Source organism: Carlito syrichta, unplaced genomic scaffold (assembly GCF_000164805.1).
Source record: "Carlito syrichta isolate Samal-C Ts95f unplaced genomic scaffold, Tarsius_syrichta-2.0.1 Scaffold95963, whole genome shotgun sequence".
Taxonomy (NCBI): Eukaryota; Metazoa; Chordata; class Mammalia; order Primates; family Tarsiidae; genus Carlito; species Carlito syrichta.
In genome coordinates this window covers 27,924-48,023 of record NW_007040059.1, presented here as the reverse complement: position 1 = coordinate 48,023, position 20,100 = coordinate 27,924, and the positions used below count along the sequence as shown (strand labels likewise).

Below are 20,100 nucleotides of genomic sequence, written 5' to 3'. Positions count from 1 at the left end.
CAAGTTGCCCAGGTGGATCTCGAACCCGCGGGCTCAGGCAATTCACTCACCTCAGCCTCCCAAGGCGCAGGATTATAGGCTGAGCCACCGAGCCCAGCCTCTGGCTAATTTTTAAAAAATTTTTTTCTAGAGATGAGATCTCATTATGTTGCTCAGGCTGGTCTCAAACTCCTGGGCTCAAACGATCTTCCTGCCTCTGCCTCCCAAAGTGTTGGGGTTACAGGCATGAGCCGCCACACTAGACCTTCATCCATGGCTTTATAGTTATCCAGGTAGAAGTTCTCAGTTTTTTCCTTGACAGTCTTCCCCCACTGCATACCCCCAGATCGGGCCATTCCTCGTTTACCAGCATAATCCTGCTTCTCTGCCACGGGGTGTAGCCATTCTTATGCTCCCCACCCAAACTCTGGCTGTTAAATATCTACTCTTCCTCTGAGACAACTCAAATGCTACTTTCTGCAGTCTTTAATAAAATTCTTTGCAGACAGATGTGTTCTCGCCCTCTCCTCAGGACCTGCAGAGCACTGACCCTCTCTCATGGAGCTGAGACTTCGCTTTTGGTCTGTTTTCCGGGTACTTGCCTTTTTTTTTTTAGTTGGAGTCTCACTCTTGGCGCCCAGGCTGGAGTGCAGTGGCACGCTCACAGCTATCGCAGCCTCAACCTGCTGGGCTTAGGTGATCCTTCTGCCTCAGCCTTCCAAGTAGCTGGAACTATAGACACACGCCACCACGCCTGGCTAGTTTTTGTGATTCATTGTAGAGACAAGGTCTCATCAAGTTGCCCAGGCTGGTTTTGAACCCCTGGCCTCAGGCAATCCTCTACTTGACTTCTTATCCCTTCTTGATCATAAGCTCCCAGGGAAGAGGCTGTTTTACGTATCTCTGACCCTTGTTGAAGCCAGCGTTCTTGCCCTTCAGTGCTCATAAGTATTTGGACTTTCGGTTTGTTCTTGAAATTCTTTTTTGGGGGGAAGAAACCAGATCACAGTGATTCATGTTCTTCCACATTTTTTATACATAATATGCTGTTTCATCCCTGCTTCCCCAGTCAGGGATGAGCACTGTTAGCATTCCGCTTTTCCATATGCAGAAACAAATGCTTAGAGAAGTTCTGTAATCTGCCCAAGGACTGAGACACACAGCTAGTAAATAACCTAACAGTATTCACAGTCATGTTTAACCTGTCTTACCCCCAAGACCACATAACTGTACAACACTTGCCATTTTTCAACGAGTACACTCTCTCTTGAACTGATGTTCTCCAAGAAAAATTTCCCTGGTGCCTTCTACTTAATATATGCTGATAAATGCCGAGCAAGGCAATGTGTGTAAGGGCAAAAATCATTGGCGTTGTTTCTCCATTGAATTTTTTATTTGACTCATATGAATAAGCAACAACACAATAGCTATAATGATGTGTAAACAGGGTATAATTAATCCCTGATTTTTACATTTTCTTTCTTTCTTTTTTTGGTGAAAAAGCAGGAGTTTATTAAGAAGACAAAAAAGCTCCCAGGTGGGAGGGGACCTGAAAGAGGGTTTTACTTTCACAAGGATGGGAAACCAGTTAGTGGTAGAGCTGAGGAGTTGCTGGGGATATTGGAGATGTTGGGGATAATGGAGTTTGCTGGAAAACACCCTTTGAGCCTCAGTTTATAGGCTTCCACCCATTTGGAGTCATTTGTATTTCTCGCCATTGCACAGAGGGAAGTGTTTCATGGCTTACTTTGTTGACTGTTTCTCATTGATCCTAATATTTTTGGAGTTTTGTTACCACTCCCGATAAGTCAAACATCTGTGGTTTCTGTTGTTTTCTTGTGGGACTGCAGAGTAACTTAGTTGTAAATTACCTATGGGTAGTGTTAAAATCCAGGAAAAACACTTTGTTATCATGTGTAACAATAGACTGTCCACCCTGCTGCTATGTGAACATCTCTGTGGGGTCTTGCCTTTGTGTAGGAAAGAGCCATGATTTTGGAGTCAGATAACCTAGGTTTGAACTCTGCTTTTTTAGTTGTGTGTTCTTGGGTAAGTTGCTTAACTCCTTTAAATGGTTTGCTCTTCTGTAAGATGGGCTCATAATAAACCTCAAAGGCGGTACAGTGCCTTGCACTCTATCAGTGTTAGTTCCTCCAAGGCGCCCTCCTATAAACATAATGTGTCTTTTACTGTGTTTTTCTAAACTTAATTCTGTATTGCTTTTCCTAGTCTCCTTTTAACAATTAATTTTCAGAGCTTCTTCTCATTTTTCTACATACTCTACCCACATGTGAATTAACTAATGCTATTTCATTGTGTCTATAACTGTGTTTCTTATTTTATGCATTCTTGAAAGTTGTATGGCTGTCAGGATTCTGAAAGTTGAACTGTGTGCTGCTCATTTAAAAAGACCCTTTTTTGAGTTTGACTTTCCTTAAAGCAGGATGCCCCAGTAATGACCCCATATTTGCTTTCCATATCTCATTTCTGCTGACTGGTTTGCTTGTTTTGATCAGAATCCTGGGGATTAATGTCCACCGGAGAAGTTCCTACCGATGCTCCAGCCTCTGTCTAGTCCAGATGGCCGCAGGAAAGTGGAGGTCTTGCCAAGTAGCCACCTTCTTAGTCTGTTTCCTATGTGCCCTCCAGTAATATTGACTTTTGAGAAGCTGATTAGCACAGTCTAAATTTACCATCTTTGGGTCTTGGGTCTGGCATACTTTCTTGGTTAATTCACGTGACTTGGCATTTACATGGACACCTGGGACAATCTGTCTTTGCCTCAGAGGATTAAGTAAAATAGCTTGAAGCTACTTAAAACTATTTTTTTCCCTTATTAATTGGGCCCTGAGCATCTTTCATAAATCAGGAATGTGTCTTGGAAATGTAATTCTCACTAAATTCAGTCCCAAGGGTACTTTTCTATAAAAGCACATTCTTGTTTGTTCTGTCATAACACATATATTTGATGATTGTAATAGTGTTGATAGAAACATGGTTGAACAGGAAAGCATACCTGTTATTGGTCAGCTTGATATTAATTTATGTTCAAAGCATAAATATAGACCTATTCAACATAAGACAACTCTAGGAAAGTCTTTATTACATTTTAAAGCAAAACGGTTGACTTCAGCAGTAAGTCTGCAGGAAGTCTCCTATTTAAAGGAAATATATCAAAACCTGATGTATTCATATGCAATCACTAGTGCCAGTGGAATATAGTTAACTAGGCAAAGGGTAGGAAAAAACAAGTTTTGATTTTCAGCTGTACTCACCAACATTGTGATCCTGTACAAGTCAGTGACTTGTATTTTAACTGAGGATTGACTGTTATATTACACGTTTGACATCTTTTGGGTTTCATCAGGAGAACTTACTACCACTTATTGAACTCTGTGTTAGATATGACTAGAGACTTGCCCTTTTCCTGGTACTGCAACCCTGTTTTCACTTGATGGTGTGCACGCTGAGACTGGGTGAGGGTGAGTGGCTGACCTGAGGTCAGAGAACTGGCTGCTGGGTGCTGGAGCAGTGGTTTGGACGCACCTGTCTTGCTCCAGCATCAGTGCCCTGGCTGCCCGACTCAGCAGGAGAGTACTTCTTTCATTTTTTTGGAAGTCATGTTTTTTCTTTCAGACATGTAAGAATGACGAAGTTGTTTGGCACAAAACTTCAAGAATCTTAAAGACTTTAAGACCAGTAATTCCTGTAGCTTCTCATATTCATAAACTGCTGGTTGAATATGGTACTTAAGTTTTTGCTCATGCATCTTGATATAAGTTATATGGGATAAAATGAAGTTGCTTTGCCATTTTAGATGTAGATTAAAATTTAGTGCTGATAACTTTGCCTTAGGCTTATGAGTAGAGGGGCTTTGTTTAAAATGTTAAATGTAAGCTGGAGTGAAGTCTTAGTAATTGTCATATAGTAAATTATTGATAAATGAATCTACCATCTTCCCCCCACCTATAGTCTTTAATAGAAGTGTTTCAAGGTGAATTTCTGCATGATTTTTTTTTTCTGTTCCTCTCTAAAGAATGAGTTGTTCTTCCTTCATTGAATGTCCATTGACAATTGCAACTTTTGCAAAGTTGATTCCACAGGAGCACGTATTGCTCCAGCTTGTTCTGTTTGGGGACTAACATCCAATATACATTTATACCCCAAGACTACAGCCAGATTATATAGCCTTTTACATTACATTTGCTTCTTCTTATTTGCAGTGAAGTAATAGAGCTTCATGATTGGTGTCATGGTAGGAGCAAAGATTTCTCAATGTAAAATAAGGTTGCATTGAATAACTAGGAATTGTTCATAGCTAGTGGCCATCAACATTATTTCCCCCCTTACCAAAAGGTGGCTTAAGGTGTACACTAGTGTACCTCTGTTGGTTGTTATGCTTTTAAATGTGTTGTGAAATCCACCTAGGCATGAGTTAAGGCAATATGCTATTTACAAGTTGGTGGTAATAGAGTTCTGTGCTTTTTGTTATTAAAGTAGTATCAGGTTAACTGTTGAGGAATTGCTCCTTCCTAAAAATGTGTTTTTCTACCAGCCAGTTTTATGATGTCCTTTTGAGCACTAAGCATGCATTAAATTGCATGGTTAGATTGATTTGAAGTAATTTCTTTTTGAAAGATTATGTGCCAATTCTTTTTCCTCTCCAAAAGAAATGGTTTCAGAGCGTGGATTCTGTGCCTAATGTCAATTCCATAAGACTCCTCTGTTGTGGTTTTTTGACCCTTCTCACCTCCCCCATCCCCACCTCCCATAACTGGACTTTGCTATAAGGAAGATGTGTACCTATAATCAGGCATTTCTTCACTTTAGCGTCATTTGTCATTTCAGACAGCATGGACTTTTGAGAACAGGCTTGAGTTAGGGGAGGCAAAGTTATATAAACTGTATTCATAGTTAAATATTTGCTTCCAGGGAAGGTGAAAAATGCTTTGTACTTTTTCCTTTGGCTTTTTTCCTCCAAAAGAGCTTGTCATGCCACAACAAATAAAAGTGGCCAAAGGCAGAGAAACTCTTCTCTATTCTGTGTTGGTTTGTTTTTATTGTAAGACATACCTTTCATGTTTTATTGTTCTGAAGTTTAAACCTGGCCTAGAGGTGCCAGTCTTTAGTGGAAACAGCTGCAGATTTGGTGTCCCCTGATCAGGTGGGACTTTGAAGCAACATGTTGCCTTTTAAAAGAGAATTGAGCATGTGAGAACTTGAATCTGTAAAACTCATCAGCAGTTCCACCATTGTTTATCTCTTAAATAGCCAAGATAGCTAACTTTAAGTAAAACATTGCAGTTAAAGATTATTTTCTGAATTATCTTTTCTGAAGAGAATGGTCTTGTTACTATGTCTTAAAAATATAGACACTGAGGGGAAAAACTCACCCTTAAGAATTGAAGATTATAGTAGCCCGATTTAACTAAGATCATAGAGCACATTCCTTGATAACTCTCTTTGGCTGGCCTGAACTGTGATTTTGATCTCTTTTTTATACTTGCAGATAAATGCCTGGAATAAGAGCAACACTGATTGTTTGGGCATATATCTGAATTCTAGAGATTGAGATTTTCTGCTCCAAATTGATTGATGTTGAAGCATTTCTCGTCTTTTTGATGAGCTATGCTGGTAGCAATGGACTTGGCATCCTTCTTGGTCTACTGCTAGGAAAAGTTGAGCATCAGAGAGCTTTCTTTCCTTGGGGGAAAATAGAGGAGACAGGCATGGAGTCAGAGGGACAAGAAAAATGCTGAAATATTTTCCTTTTGGGCTTTTGATTTCTTTGCCAAAAAATTGCCTCCAGATGGAGACGAGCAAAAGCTCTGATTGTAAGCCATTATGTTTTTACTGGCCTACCTCCCCATCCCGTTGCCTGGCTTGGGATCTGGAAGCCAGTCCAAATCCTTTACCTCATTTTCTAGTACCAATGTGCTGTCTTACTCATCTTCCAGCTGCAAGGGGTGAGGCAAGTCGCCTTGAAATTGAACCCTGTGCCATTTTAGAAACCAAGCAACAGCACATTCTTGCCAAAGAGTATCAATATCAATGGCTTCCATGTCTCTGAGATTCTTGAATCATGCCTACCAGGTAGAGTTTTTGTGTCTGTGACTTGTACGGTAGAATTAGTCTGGGAATGAATCTGAACAAGCCTTTTGGGCGTTGTGTAGGCTTGTTACCACCCTGTGTGCGTAGTGTTCTCGGCTGTTGCATGAGCACAAATCTGTTTTTTGACTGTATCTGACTTCACTGGCAGTAGAAATCTTGACACTCCAATTACTCTTGGGAGGTGGTAGTGATTGTTTAAGGGCAGAAATTGTAGGGGAATCCAGTGTCTGGATATAGTAGGAACAGTGACATTGGAGTCTGGCAGGCTCGAGTCCGTTCACTGTGCTTCAACTAACTAAACAGAGTGTCCTTGGTAAGTTATTTTCTGCATCTGGAAAAATGGCGGTAATACCATATCAAGTTATTGTTTCATTTAAAAGAGAATGTTGAGCACTTGTGGGTAATACTCAAATGTTATTTCTTTACCTTTTCATCATGTGTACCTTGATTATGGTATGTGAACTGACTAGTTTTCTACCATTTTATTAAATTATATGGAAATTGGGATGACGTAAGTCTCAGACATTGAATTTTAAAGTTGGACACAGTGGTATGTATGTGTGAAACACACATCATGGCCGCATGTATGTGATGGAGAGCATGGTCAGAGATCTTTCTATGTAAATAGCATAACTACGCTCTTTAAGCCAGTACCCACTGGGTTGTGCATAGGTACAACAAGAATTTCAGGGGTCACAAAAGATGTAACTTAGCTTGTTCATGATGTTTTCTGTGTTTGGAGCAGAAAGGTCACCTTGGTTGACTGAGGAGTACTTTGAACTTTCACACTGCACAGTCTGAAATCATGCTTAGAGAAGAAATTCTTGGAATTTCAACAGCACCAATTTGAGAACTATTAAGGCAAGTTAGAAATGGGACTTTCGCATGGTGCTTAATTGTAAAGAGTTTGGTCAGGGACTTTGTTGCACCATGGAGCAGACATTCAGCGAAGAGCATCAGAAGACTCTGAAAGGCCTTTGAAAATCATTGTCTGTCAAGCCTGAACATTTTTATTTATTTATTTAATTTTTATTTTTTTGAGTTGGAGTCTCACTCTGTCGCCCAGACTGGAGTGCAGTAGCTGCTCCTGGCCACCTCAATCTCCACCTGCTGGGCTCTGGCGATCCTTCCGCCTCAGCCTTCCAAGTAGCTGGAACTACAGGCGTGCGCTACCGTGCCCGGCTGATTTTTGATTTATTGTAGAGACGAGGTCTCGCCAAGTTGCCCAGGCAGGTCTCGAACCCGTGGGCTCAGGCAATCCACTCACCTCAGCCTCCCAAAGGCGTGGGATTACAGGCTGAGCCACCGAGCCCGACTTGAACATTTTAAAAATAATTGGATCTTGACCCTCTTCCTTGGTGTGTATAACTGTTTTGTTTTTTTTTAAATAACAGAGGAGTAGTTTTAACTCAAAGTTTATGACACATATCACTACAGTATGGATGTAATTTTTTTTTTTAAAAGTGGTACCACAGACAAATATTTTAAATATACTTTGTAAAAAAAAAATAGTTAAATGCTCAAATCTATGATTACACCAATATTATTTAAGTTGAGGCTAAATTTACTAAATGTACTAATTTTTTTAACAGAAAATGATTAAGTAAATAATAGTATAGATGATGTGTAGATTTAGCAGAAATTGTGATGGTGACACTGGGTGACCCAAAGTTTGAGAAATACTGATAAGAATGAGGATTTTTTATTTTTATTTTTTTAAAGATGTGGGGTACAATTCAAGATTAGGTATACAAGTGGACAATGTACAGGTAATATTTAGGCCTCCTTTTGGTACTCACTTTGCCTGGTTTGAGATCAGGTACCGTTTATTGATGTTGTGTCCCCACCCACACCCTGGAATTTTTTTTTTTTAACAGAACTTTGCTTTTTTCCTAACTTAGATTCCTGTGAAATTTGCTTTAAAATTAGATATTTAATTTTTTTCTACCAGTTCACTAAAATTGGCTTGCATTTGTCCTTTATTTTGAAAGAAGGCAGTTAAATGTTTTATGAGTAAAATGAGATGAGTCTCCACTCTGAAGCTCTTGGGGTGTGCGTCTCCCACCTACCTGTGTGACAGTGAAGCCTGTAGAAATTGTTCTGGATCTCTGCTTTTCACTCTCCTCAAACCGTAGCCATCACTCAAAATGCTGACATGACAAGGGGGCTTCCTATTGGCAAGGTGTGGGCAGGAGGGCCTCGGGTTCCAGAAGTCCTCGCCAGCAGCATGGAGGGGGTCGACTTCAGAACAGTCTCTTGGCTCGTTCCCTGCCCCTGCCCTGCATCCCACACTTGTCTAGACAGATAGGGAATAAAATTTTATTTCCTGTTGTAGGGTAGAGGGACCAAAGGCATCTATAAAGCTTCTGGCAGGAAGAAAGAAGGTTAGATATGAAGCTGGGTACAGTGGTTCATGCTTGTAATTCCAGCACTTTGGGATCACTTGAGGCTGGGAGTTCAAGACCAGCCTGAGCAAAATAGTGAGACCCCGTCTATATAACATTAAAAATATAAATTAACAACTAAAAAAGAGAGAAAGCAGGTAGGTTAGAAATGAAAAAAATCAGCTCTATACCAAATTATGAAAAAATAGCCTGTTTTATGCTGTTTACATTTGTGAAGTGTTAATGTTGTGTTTGTCAAGTTATTATTATGAGAATTAACATCTTTTTTCTCTTTGTAGGTACGGGTTTTGGATTAGGAATTGTTTTCTCACTTACCTTCTTTAAAAGTAAGTGTGACTCTTACTCCTTTTTCAACACAGTGTCATAGTGGACACTTCTGGAAGACACAGCAAGATGACTGCCAACCCATCCATTTCTGGGGTTCGGTGGGCCATTGTAAAATGGGATAGACAAAGAATGTGGACTTGAACGAGATCAAAATGGATTGGGCATCTCCAGAATGCCCCTGGGCACTGCAGCAGGGTGTCTGGTATCCTAAATATGATAGCACTGCAAAAGCCTGTACTTGATGCCAGTGATCTGACCAAGTCTACATGTTCACATATTTCTAATTAATTATAATTTTTTCTAGAGGAATTTGAAAATGAGAGTCCTGCTGGTAGTAAAAACAAGTAGACCAGAAATACACATACTTTTTGGTCAGAAGTTCTCCTAAGCAAAGGGCAGGCAATGTCCTTCATCCTGGAAGAACTTCTGAAGTTTGGATATTGAACAGGAGCCAAAGGGGTAACTTTGACCTCTTTCCCTGAAGAACTGGTGGGACGTATGTAACTAGAGAACCATAATTAAACTCATCGTGCTGATGTGAAATGATCATTTACAGATTGTTTAAGTAAACTCCATGACTTATTGTAATCAAAGAATCAAAGGATGTAAAGATTGGTGGAATTTTTAGATATTTTTAGAATTCACACACCTCATTGAAAGGATCTTATTACTTCTGATAAACTTAAGAAATTAAACTGGGCAGATGATTAGAGCTGATTGAAAAGTCAAAGGAGGCCGGGCTCGGTGGCTCAGCCTGTAATCCCAGCACTTTGGGAGACCGAGGTGAGTGGATTGCTGGAGCCCGCGGGTTCGAGACCCACCTGGGCAACTTGATGAGACCTCATCTCTACAAGTCAAAAATTAGCTGGGCATGGTAGTGCATGCCTGCAGTTCCAGCTACTTGGAAGGCTGAGGTGGAAGGATCGCTGGAGCCCAGCAGGTCGTGGCTGCGGTGGCCGGGAGCGGCCACTGCACTCCAGTTTGGATAACAGAGTGAGACTCCAACTCAAAAAAAAAAAGAAAAGAAAAGAAAAATCAAAGGATTCAACTGTGTCTACTGTTTTCAGGGTTTTTTTAGGTTTTTTTTTTTTTTTGAGTTGGAGTCTCAGGCTGGAGCGCAGTGGCATGCTCATGGCCACTGCAGCCTTGACCTGCTGGGCTCAGGTGATCCTTCCACCTCAGTCTTCCAAATAGCTGGAACTACAGGCACATACCACCACACCTGGCTATGTTTTTTATTTATTGTGGAGACGTGAGCTTAGGCAGTCCTCTCACCTCAGTCTCCCAAAGTGTTGGGATTATAGGTGTGAGCACCACACCTGGCCTGTTTTTTTAAAATTAATTTTTCCAAAAGTATATGCTAAACAATAAGTGTCTCTAAAACAGATTAAAAGATAATGATCTTTTAAATGCCTTTATATTATATGACATGAAAAAAGATACATTCAGACCTATAAAAGCAATAAAAAATAAGAATACATATTAGAGGTAGTCATAAAAAGCTAGAACCATGACAACATTCACTCAGAATAACCAGTAAATAAATTTTCTTTTTCTTTTTTTCTTTTTTTTCCGAGTTGGAGTCTCACTCTTTCACCCAGACTGGAGTGCAGTGGCCACTCCTGGCCACCGCAGCCTTGACCTGCTGGGCTCTGGCGATCCTTCCACCTCAGCCTTCCAAGGAGCTGGAACTACAGGCGCGCGCTACCACGCCCGGCTAATTTTTTGATTTTTTTGTAGAGATGAGGTCTCGCCAAGTTGCCCAGGCGGGTCTCAAACCCGTGGGCTCAGGCAATCCACTCACCTTGGCCTCCCAAAGTGCTGGGATTACAGGCTGAGCCACCGAGCCTGGCTATAAATAAATATTTAAGACATGTTTATTTCAAGATCTTTATTCCCCACTGTAATACATTTGAATTTCCACTTAATGTTTGAGTTTATAGATAGACTCTGTTAATTTGGGTAACTATTAGCTGTCCTTCAGACTTGGAGAGCTCAATGGAACCTTTTAAATACATAAATTCTACCCCTAAACTGTAATAATTCAGGGGTTGACTAAAACAAGTGAGAAACCATTTTTTATTTATATCAGTTCATACATATTTGAATCTCATCAGACTGACTTGTTTCTAGTATGAAAACCAAATGAAAACTAACTTGCTGTTCACATACCATACTCCAATTCCATCCATGTTAAAAGTAACTTTAGCTTTTCTGTATCAAAGATACAAATTAACAAATTCAGTGGTGTTGAATCTTTCATAAACAGTGTGAAAATATAGGTTGATTTTTTTCCGGGATGCTACTATAAGTAGCTTTTAATCTTGCATCTTAATACATTAAAACAACATATTACATTTATGTAAAATATAGATATGAGAGTATTCCATTCTGTCTAAACCTATTAAATACCTTCCAAAAGTTTCATAATTCAGTCCTAGAAATTCTTGGAGCTGTGAGCATATCCTATTCAGAAATGTGAGCTCTATGAAAGTACCACTTATTTTCCTCCAATCTAGCAGCACACTTAATACATTTGCTAAATGAATAAGCTTACTAATTATTCCCCTTTTTGGGAGGCCATTGATGAAATATTGACAAAAATGTATGGTTTATTATGGTCATTAATATGGTAAACATTGGATAGTGATTGAACCCTGAACAAATGTATTTAGGAGAGTGAGGGCTTTGTCTTCTCTCAGTGGTTCTAACCTATTGGGCTTTCCCTTTTTCTCCTCCCTAGGAAGAATGTGGCCACTGGCCTTTGGTTCTGGCCTGGGCCTGGGAATGGCCTACTCCAACTGTCAGCATGATTTCCAGGCTCCATATCTTCTACATGGAAAATATGTCAAAGTATGTACAGAATTTATTTCTCTCTTTCTTTCAGAAGAAAAAGAGCTTCCTTCTGAGCCCCTGAAGATTTCTTTAGGGTGTATGTAATGAATCAACTGTGTATGTTATTGTGACACCACTGAGATCCTGATTGCTCTTTGGCCTTCAGTGATGTCAACACTGCTTTGGTGCTAAAAGTCCCTCCCCTGGGCCTTCAGATGCAGGTGTGCATTCAGATACATGCTTATATGTTAGCTGATTGGAATCCCGCCTAAATATTTGTCATCAGTGGTAAAGTAGATGTGTTAACTATCTGTAAGTAGCACTTTCTGTTTAGATCTCAGAGTGCCCTGTAAGCATCTCACATGTCCTTTAGCTAAGCCCAAAGACCCGCGAGACTCAACCATTATTCTGCTTTTTAATTGAAGAAGATAGTCTTGACTTAAGTCTTGCATGATTCTGCTGAAGTCCTTGTCTTCAGGTGAATTTTTAAATTTTGCAAACAAGCTAGATAATACACCTAAAAAGGAGAGAGGGCAGCAGGCTTCCTAAAGATTTCATGCAACCTTTCCTTTTCCTTGCTTTAGATGATTGGTGACCATGGGGTCAAGTGATGGATCATGAGAGGCTGGGTGCTCAGGGACAGAGGTGGTACTTTTATATCCCCAGGGCCTGAAACAAAGTAGGCACTGAAATAAATGTAAAATGAGTAAACGAAGTAAACTCTTGATTGTGTCAGAGGTGAGTGCTCATGGTCTCAGGCTTACTCGGCATAACCCTTATGGCAGTACACCCTTCAGTGGAGTGTTTCACATTTCCCGCACTCACAGAATCCTCTGCTTTCCAGGCTACCTGGACCTGGAATCCCTGTGAATGAGTAGCTGAGGTTAGCGGAGGGAGCACAGAAGTGAGGCGGTCTGGGTGCATGCCCGTCACCTGCTTTCTGTGTGATCTTCAGTCCTTTCACTCCTGGGCTTCTGTTTTCCATCCACAAAATGAGGGTGATAATTTCTACCTATAGGGTTGTTGTGAAGTTTAAATGTGAAAATAATTTTAAGCTGTGAGGTCTTATGTAAATAGAAACATTGGTTATTACAGGTGAGGCCAACCAAGACCAGGTGACTGACTTGTCCACTGTCCCACCGTAATAGCCAGGTGTACGGAACATGGTACAAATAGCCACCAGACCTGAGTAGCAGTGTCCCACCATGGCCACTTTAGAACCTGCTCACACTCTGCCGCCTGTCCACAGCCAACCCGTGTGTGCTGGGGAGAGAATGGGGGCAGGGAGAGCAGACTTACCCATCTCTGTGCCAGAGCAAGAGTGAGGTCACCAGAGGGACAATGCAGAAGAGGCCAATGACGGGCCGCTTGTCCCACTCCCCAGCTCCTCACTTGCCTGGCACCAGAGCAGAGTGTGAGGGAAAACAGAAAGAAGCAGAGTGAAGAGCTCCCAGGTCTGTTAATTGTTTGAAATGTTTCTGTTGTTCCAACTGAGTTGTCAGGGATAATAGCTGGGGTGATTAGATGCATATTATATATTTAATGACTGGGAGTTGCTATGGAAAATATTGTTACATTTTTTACAGTCTGGTGTGTACTGCTCCAAAGTGGCCTTGTAACTGTATCTGAACTTGAGTCTGTGCCTCGATGTGTCATCCCCCCTCTCTGAAAAGCGGAGCAGAATCCCAGAGTGGACTTGTTCCACATAGTCACACTATAAGAGTCACGCTATGAGAGCTGCTGGTTGAGGGCCTGGTGTGTCCCGTGGACCTTCCTGGCTGCTTTCCCTCTGGACCTGCCAGAGGATTTGTGAGAGAGGTGTCGTTACCTCATTCAGCAGATGAGGAACAGAATTTTGCTGGGGTTGAGAAACTTGCCAAAGATCAGAGATTCGCGAGTGATTAGCACCATGCCCTTCCCATTCCCCCTGTGATCCTGTAGACAGCTATGGGAGTAGCCCTCAGGCAGTGCTTGTGGCCTGGCCCACTTCTTTCCTGCTCACTTCCCTCTAAGGTTGGAGGCCACTCTTAGGAACCTGAGTGGGGTACATAGTCCTCTGGTGAGACAGTTTGAACGCAAGCAGTGAGGACAGTGTTTGACCTCATTGGTTCTTTGAGTCTGCCCTGTTGGGGCAATTAGAAAGGGCTGCTAACGTGCCACCCACGGTTCTAACCTGAGTGTCCTGGCTTTACAGGAGCAGGAGCAGTGACTTTCACCTGAGAACATCCCAGTGGGAGGAAAAGAGAAACCATGTTTATTCCTCAGGAATACTGAAGTGCCCTGGAGTGAGCTGCCATTCTTCTGTAACAATGTTATCAGTACGCTTTCAACTCCAGCACACTGTTTATGTATTTGAAACCAAGTCTGTTTCTTGTTTTGTATTTTCTCTCTGGAAATTGTAAGGAGGTGGTCTTAAAAGAAATAAACACAAATCGGAAGCCCATTGCATGGCCTCTGTTTCTCTGCCTTTGGCGTCTGAGCATGAGGACTGTGTGTGAACAGCAGCTGGAACCCTGGCCACAGCCGCTCTGAGAGCCCGAACCTTGGTGCTGTGCGTTCTTCCCCGCTTGCCCCAACATGGAGTTTCCAGAACTGCTTCCACCGTGTCCATCGGAGGCTGAAGATGGCTATTGTGTGGTCTGATGAAGAGGACCAGCATCCCGAGGGACCTGTCCTTGCCGTAGTGGCTCTGTGCGTGCCCACCTGTGGACCTGGCAGGGTGATGGGATGAAACCAGTGGGTGGCCTGCTCCACTACAGCTTCCTGGAGCTTGACGTGGCCCAAACCTCAGCCCTGGTGTGGAAGGCCCTGTGTGGGATGGATTTTCATGTAGCAGCTGAGGCTTGAGTTTGTTCCTGTGGTTGGTTTCACATGAACCAGGTAGGCGGGATGCAAAATAGTATTTTAGAAATTTCTTCAGAAAACATACCGAAACACAAAGCTTGGGCTTTCTTATCTTATTTTTCTTTATAATAAAATTAAGGTGGGCAGAGCTTGATCCCACCTGCCCCCTTATCCTGTGAGTGTTGATTGAACATCTGCTCTGAGCTAGGCACTGTGTAGGCAGCAGGGAAAAATGGATAAAAAGATACCCCTGCTTCGAGAAACTTAGAGTCTGATGGAAAGAGACCTGCAACTGCCTACAACTCCGAAAGAGAATTCACAGGGAGGAGGGTGTAGACAAAATGCAGTGCAAACAATGGAGAAGGAGCAATCAGGTCTCCTTAGGATGACTTGAAGTTGATGGGGTGTTTCAGGTAGACCAGGCAGGAGGACAAGGCAGGCAGCTCCCTTGACGACTCAGAATCCTGGAAATGTGTCCTACAGCTGGGAACCTGCAAGTCACTCAGGACAACCTGAGTGTGCAGGGGCAGGGAGGAGCTGCAGTGATGAGGCTGGGCGCCCGGGGCAGGACTCCTGTCTCAGCCCAATTCTGGAACTAGGGCTAGGCCTGAGCTCTTCCGAAAGCTGTGATGAGTCGATTCAGGGTAGCAGATCCTTCCCAAGTCCTCCATTCCCTCTTCCCAGAAGGGTGAGGAGGCCCTGCCTTGCAGGCTGTCCAGACTCCTTTGCCCTTCCAGCTTGCTATGTCTTTGGACCACGTAAAGCCCAAAGATGGGCCAAGCCCAGGACTGGATGTCAAGGCCATGGCTGACCTTGCCCTTGGCTGCCTTTCGCTTGACCACCTTCATTCCGCCATCAAGGCAACCTGTGTATTGAAAAGAGAAAGATTCTGAGCCGTACCATGCCTTCTATGCTAGTGCCTCGAGATACCTGTCCGTGCTGTGGTAGCTCTCGTCCACTTGTCTTCTGTGTTTGTTTTAGAAGTTAGTGTTTCCTCCCCTAGTCTTTCCATCGTTGTTCTATCTTCATTCAGGCAGCGAGAAGAATAAGCAGGTCCCCTTCCAAAAAAAACAGACAGAAAACACAATGTGCCCACAAATTCGACAGGCGTGTCAGAAAATTATGGAGTGGAACGGGACGTCGGAATCAAACCTCCCTAACTCATCAGTTGTTAGGTGTTAGGCATGTATTGGGAAAGATCCCTTTGTCTGGTACCTTCGAAGCACCACTTACGTGCTTTGAGAAACTGGTCAGCTCTGGGAGGGAAGAGTTCTGGGCAAAGGCCAGCTAAGGGACTGGCTGTTTGCTTTCATTTCAGAGTGCTTTGTATTCCTGCCTGTCGCCCTTAGCAGAGGCTGGCCCGAAGTACACGCTTGATCTTGTCCCCACTCCCTGCCCCTGCCTCAAATCAACCTTCAGAAAGTCCCAGCTTGTTGGCAAAGACACACTTTCTATCCTCTTAAGTTTCCTTAGAAATTCAAGTCCTCCAGGGCCCTGTTTCCTGGTGGGCTTGTGCAACTTTGTGCTGCTTCTCTGCTTTTCTGGAACCAAATACGAGGAAATTCATGGGTTTGGGAGAGAGTATGGGAACCCAGCTGGGCACGGAATACTAGGATAAAGCTGTGGCGCCCCAAGAGTGGCCTGCTTTGCCAACATATATAAATACATACAGTCTGAGCTTGACACTGTATAATTTGGCCCAGAACAATATGTATTTTGAACTCATTTAGGTGAATGACTTTGGCATTCCAAGTACCCACTAGGGGAGCCTTCCTCAGGCTGCATTTGCCTTATGCAGAAGTATGCCTTTGTTCTGAGAAAAGGCCTCAACACACTCTGCTGAGCTGTCTCCTTTAGTGAGTGTCATCCTCTCGTCCATTTCAAAAGAGCCAAAGATATAGTCATGAAGTACTGCTTGTAGGAAATGCAGGGGCTGGGAATGGAGATGACCATGCCGTTTTGCTTTTAGTTTTCCCAAACCTCACTGCTTACATTTTTTTAAAAAGTGTAACCAAGCCATAATTGCATTTAACTTGTCGCGGTTCAATCTGATTGTATTGTTGAAGGACTATTTTTGAACCTGTCCAAATAAACTCTGCAAAGTATTTCCACAAGGATGTTACTCTATGGGACTGGGATAGCCTTCAGCCTAAATGGTCCTGAGACACAAATGGTTTCCTGTTGCATGCATTCTAATTACATAAGTGCAAACGGGGTGGAAGGGAGAAAGTGGAAATTCTAAGTACCAAAAGGAATGTTAAATTTAGAATAATAAGCTCATCTGGAAGCTATCACTACTTTTTTCTATAAGTGTGCTGCAAGCACACTTCCCCTCAGACACCGTGGGGTGGTGTCAGGGTAAACACAGCCTTGGGCAGGAGCAGGGGAGGCATCCTATGTTCAGTGAATGGCCACTCGTGGAACAGGCATGAGAATCAGTGATAACTTCCTGCGGTCAAGTGTCTCAAAGGAAGAGGTCAGGCAAGAACCAAGCAAGAGGCAGGACTGGGGAGCAGGAAGATCGTAGGATGTGGCATCAGGGGACCTGGATCCCAGGTCCCATTCTACCACCTACTTGCCATGTGACCACGGAGGTTCCTTGGCCTCTTCAAACTTCAGTTGCCTCGTGTAAAGGGTGAAAAATAATTCTTACCCTTTAGACTTTGAGGACCCAATATATGTGCTTATCAGATGTTTAAAAAGAGATTGTTGTTTGAATCAAAATCAAGTGCCTGGTATTAATGGTAGGTAGTCAGGTTCCAGAACTGAAAGGGGACATAATCCTTGGGCTCAAGGAATTGGCTGTTAGGGGCAAAATCAACAAGATCTGAAGGAAAGAATGAGTGTCTCAAGTGTATTCCTGGTCATAAGAACCTAAAAATGGTTGGGAAACTGTATCGTCATAAGTATCGGTGTCATTTATTTTCATTCGACTTCATTAAGATACATAAGAGTAAGGCCACTGGTTTCTCTCCTTCTGGAACCTCACCCTGTTTTTAAAAAAAGCAGAGTTATTTACTGAGCCCATGGTCTCAGAGCTAGGCTAGTGGGAAAGAAGGAAAAAGACATTGAAGAAATAGCAGGGGAACCTGAGAAATCCTCAAGGAGCTTCCAGTTGGTAGGGGACATGACTGTCTCAGAGTATTTGCATTCAGGATAATTGGTTTCAATTGTCTGATCCTCACCTAAGGAGTTCAGAGCCAGAAGGTGTATGTGGGGGAAGGAGACGTCAAGATTCTTGAAGAAGGTGTGGGCAGGTGATATTTAATAGGGAAGAAATTGGGGCTAGAAAAAAAAGCTCATTATCAACTGTCAATCAAGCATCTTTCTCTATTCCTGGCCTAGCCAGTTTGAGTCAGGCAGAATGTATATCATGATGCATAATTTTTACAACAATCCTATGATAGAAGTACTATTATCCTCGTTTTATAGATGAAGAAACAGACTTTGGAAGGATAAATTAGCTTGCCCAGGGGCAAGCAGGTGACAGGGGATGCAGGTAGGATTTGAATCTGATTTCAGAACCCAGACTCTTCTCTACTCTCTATGCTAGTCAAAGGCTTTAAACTGGGAACGGTCATTTCAAAGTGGTTTGATCCAGTTTAACCCTGCTTTGACACACTTAAACTAGTTGAAATGGAGTTTAAGTTGGTAAGAATGAGTTGATCAGATTTGAAAGCAGCTGTATTTGTTTTTTTTTAAATGTCTATGTTTATTAATCAGAAACAATTGTTAATCAGAGTATCAGGTCAGTGTTTTGTTAAATCCTTGCAAATGTAACAAAGCATGATATTTTATTGGCCTGTTCATCTTAAGAACTATACACTTTTCAAGTAGATTTATTTTTGACACAATTTATAAGCAGTAAAATGCACCTATCACTAGGCACAGAAAGAAAACCCTTTTAATAGTGTATACTGGTAATATCTGTTACCTTTCTATTTTACTTTTATGGGGTTAAGCTTTTTATAACTTGATTCTGATATAATTTTACACTGACAAAAAAAAATGTGAAAATAATACGAGAAGGCCGGGTGCAATGGCTCAAGCTGGTAATCCCAGCAATTTGGGAGGCCGAGGCGAGAGGATTGCCTGAGACCAGGGGTTTGAGACAAGCCTGGGCAACTTGGCGAGACCTCATCTCTACAATAAATAAAAAATTAGCTGGGCTTAGTGGTGCACGCCTGTAGTTCCAGCTACTTGGAAGACTGAAGCAGAATGATTGCCTGAGCCCAGCAGGTCGAGGCTGCAGCGGCCGTGAGCATTTTATTTTTTTTAAGACAGTGTCTCACTCTAGCCCAAGCTAGAGTGCAGTGGCATGATCACTGCTCACCACAGCCTTGAACTTGGGCTCAAATGATCCTCTTGCCTCAGTCTCCTGAGTGCCTGGAACTATAGGGGTACGCCACTATGCCTGGCTAATTTTTTTGTAGAGACAGGGCCTCACTTTGTTTTCTGGGCTGGTCTTGAACTCCTGCCCCTAAGCAATCCTCTACCTTGGCTTCCCAAAGTGCTGGGATTACAGATGTGAGCCCCCTCACCTGGCCCTATATTCTCTTATGTAGCCATAGTATAACGATTAAAATCAGGAAACTAACACTGACACATGATCTAATCCACAGTACATATTCAAATTTTGTAATTTGTCAAATATATTGCATGGTTATGTCCCCACAGTCCAGGATCATAAATTGTATTTAGTTGTCGAGTCTCTTTAATCCTGAACAATTTATCAGCCTTTCTTTTTCTTTTTCTTTTTTTGAGTTGGAGTCTCACTCTGTCGCCCAGACTGGAGTGCAGTGGCCGCTTCTGGCCATCGTAGCCTCGACCTCCAGCGATCCTTCTGCCTCAGCATTCCAAGTAGCTGGAACTACAAGCGCGTGCTACCACGCCCGGCTAATTTTTTGATTTATTGTAGAGATGAAGTCTCACTAAGTTGCCCGGGCGGGTCTCAAACCCGTGGGCTCAGGCAATCCACTCACCTCAGCCTCCCAAGGTGCGGGATTACAGGCTGAGCCACTGAGCCCGGCTTCTTTTTCTTTTTTTAGTGACAGGGTCTTGTTCTGTCATCCAGGCTGAAGTGGACTATGGACGCATGCCACAACATCTGGCTAATGTTTTAAATTTTTGTAAAGATGATTTCACTATGTTGCCCAAGCTGATCTTGAACTCCTGACCTCAAGCGATCCTCCCACCTCAGCCTCCCAAAGCACTAGTATTAACAAGTGTGAGCTACTGCCCAGCCAGGCTTTTTTTTGACCGTGGCATTTTTGAAGAGTACAAGTCAGTTCTCTTGTAGAATGTTTCTCGGGTTCTTAGTTTGGGTTTGTCTGGTGCTTACTCATGATTAGATTCAGGTTTTGCAATTTTGGCAGAGGTGGGGATGTGTCCTTTAGTGCATTTTATCGGGAGGCACCTGAGGTCCATTTGTCCCACTATTAATGATGGTCATTTCAGGTGCTTGGCTAAGGTGGTATTGGCTTCTCCACTGTAAATGTAAATTTATTATTTTTTCTTAGTAATTAAGTTAATTGTGGGAGGTACTTTTTTTTTTTTTTGAGTTGGAGTCTCACTCTGTCGCCCAGACTGGAGTGCAGTG

General features: G+C 42.5%; 1 protein-coding gene across 2 annotated transcripts in view; it reads left to right on the top strand.

Moving 5' to 3' along the window:
* The window catches only part of MINOS1 (mitochondrial inner membrane organizing system 1), a 35,154-nt gene extending 21,054 nt beyond the window's left edge, over window positions 1-14,100 (top strand). Inside the window, exons 2-4 of one of the 2 annotated variants that reach the window (XM_008062458.2) lie at window positions 8,774-8,821; window positions 11,566-11,675; window positions 13,852-14,100. In XM_008062458.2, coding sequence (XP_008060649.1) covers window positions 8,774-8,821; window positions 11,566-11,675; window positions 13,852-13,866 — 173 coding nt within the window. In that variant the 3' untranslated portion in view covers window positions 13,867-14,100. Of the gene's footprint in view, window positions 1-8,773; window positions 8,822-11,565; window positions 11,934-13,851 lie in introns of those variants that run through there. The other variant, XM_021714555.1, reaches the window with a different exon arrangement.
* The last annotated feature ends 6,000 nt before the right edge of the window (window positions 14,101-20,100 follow it).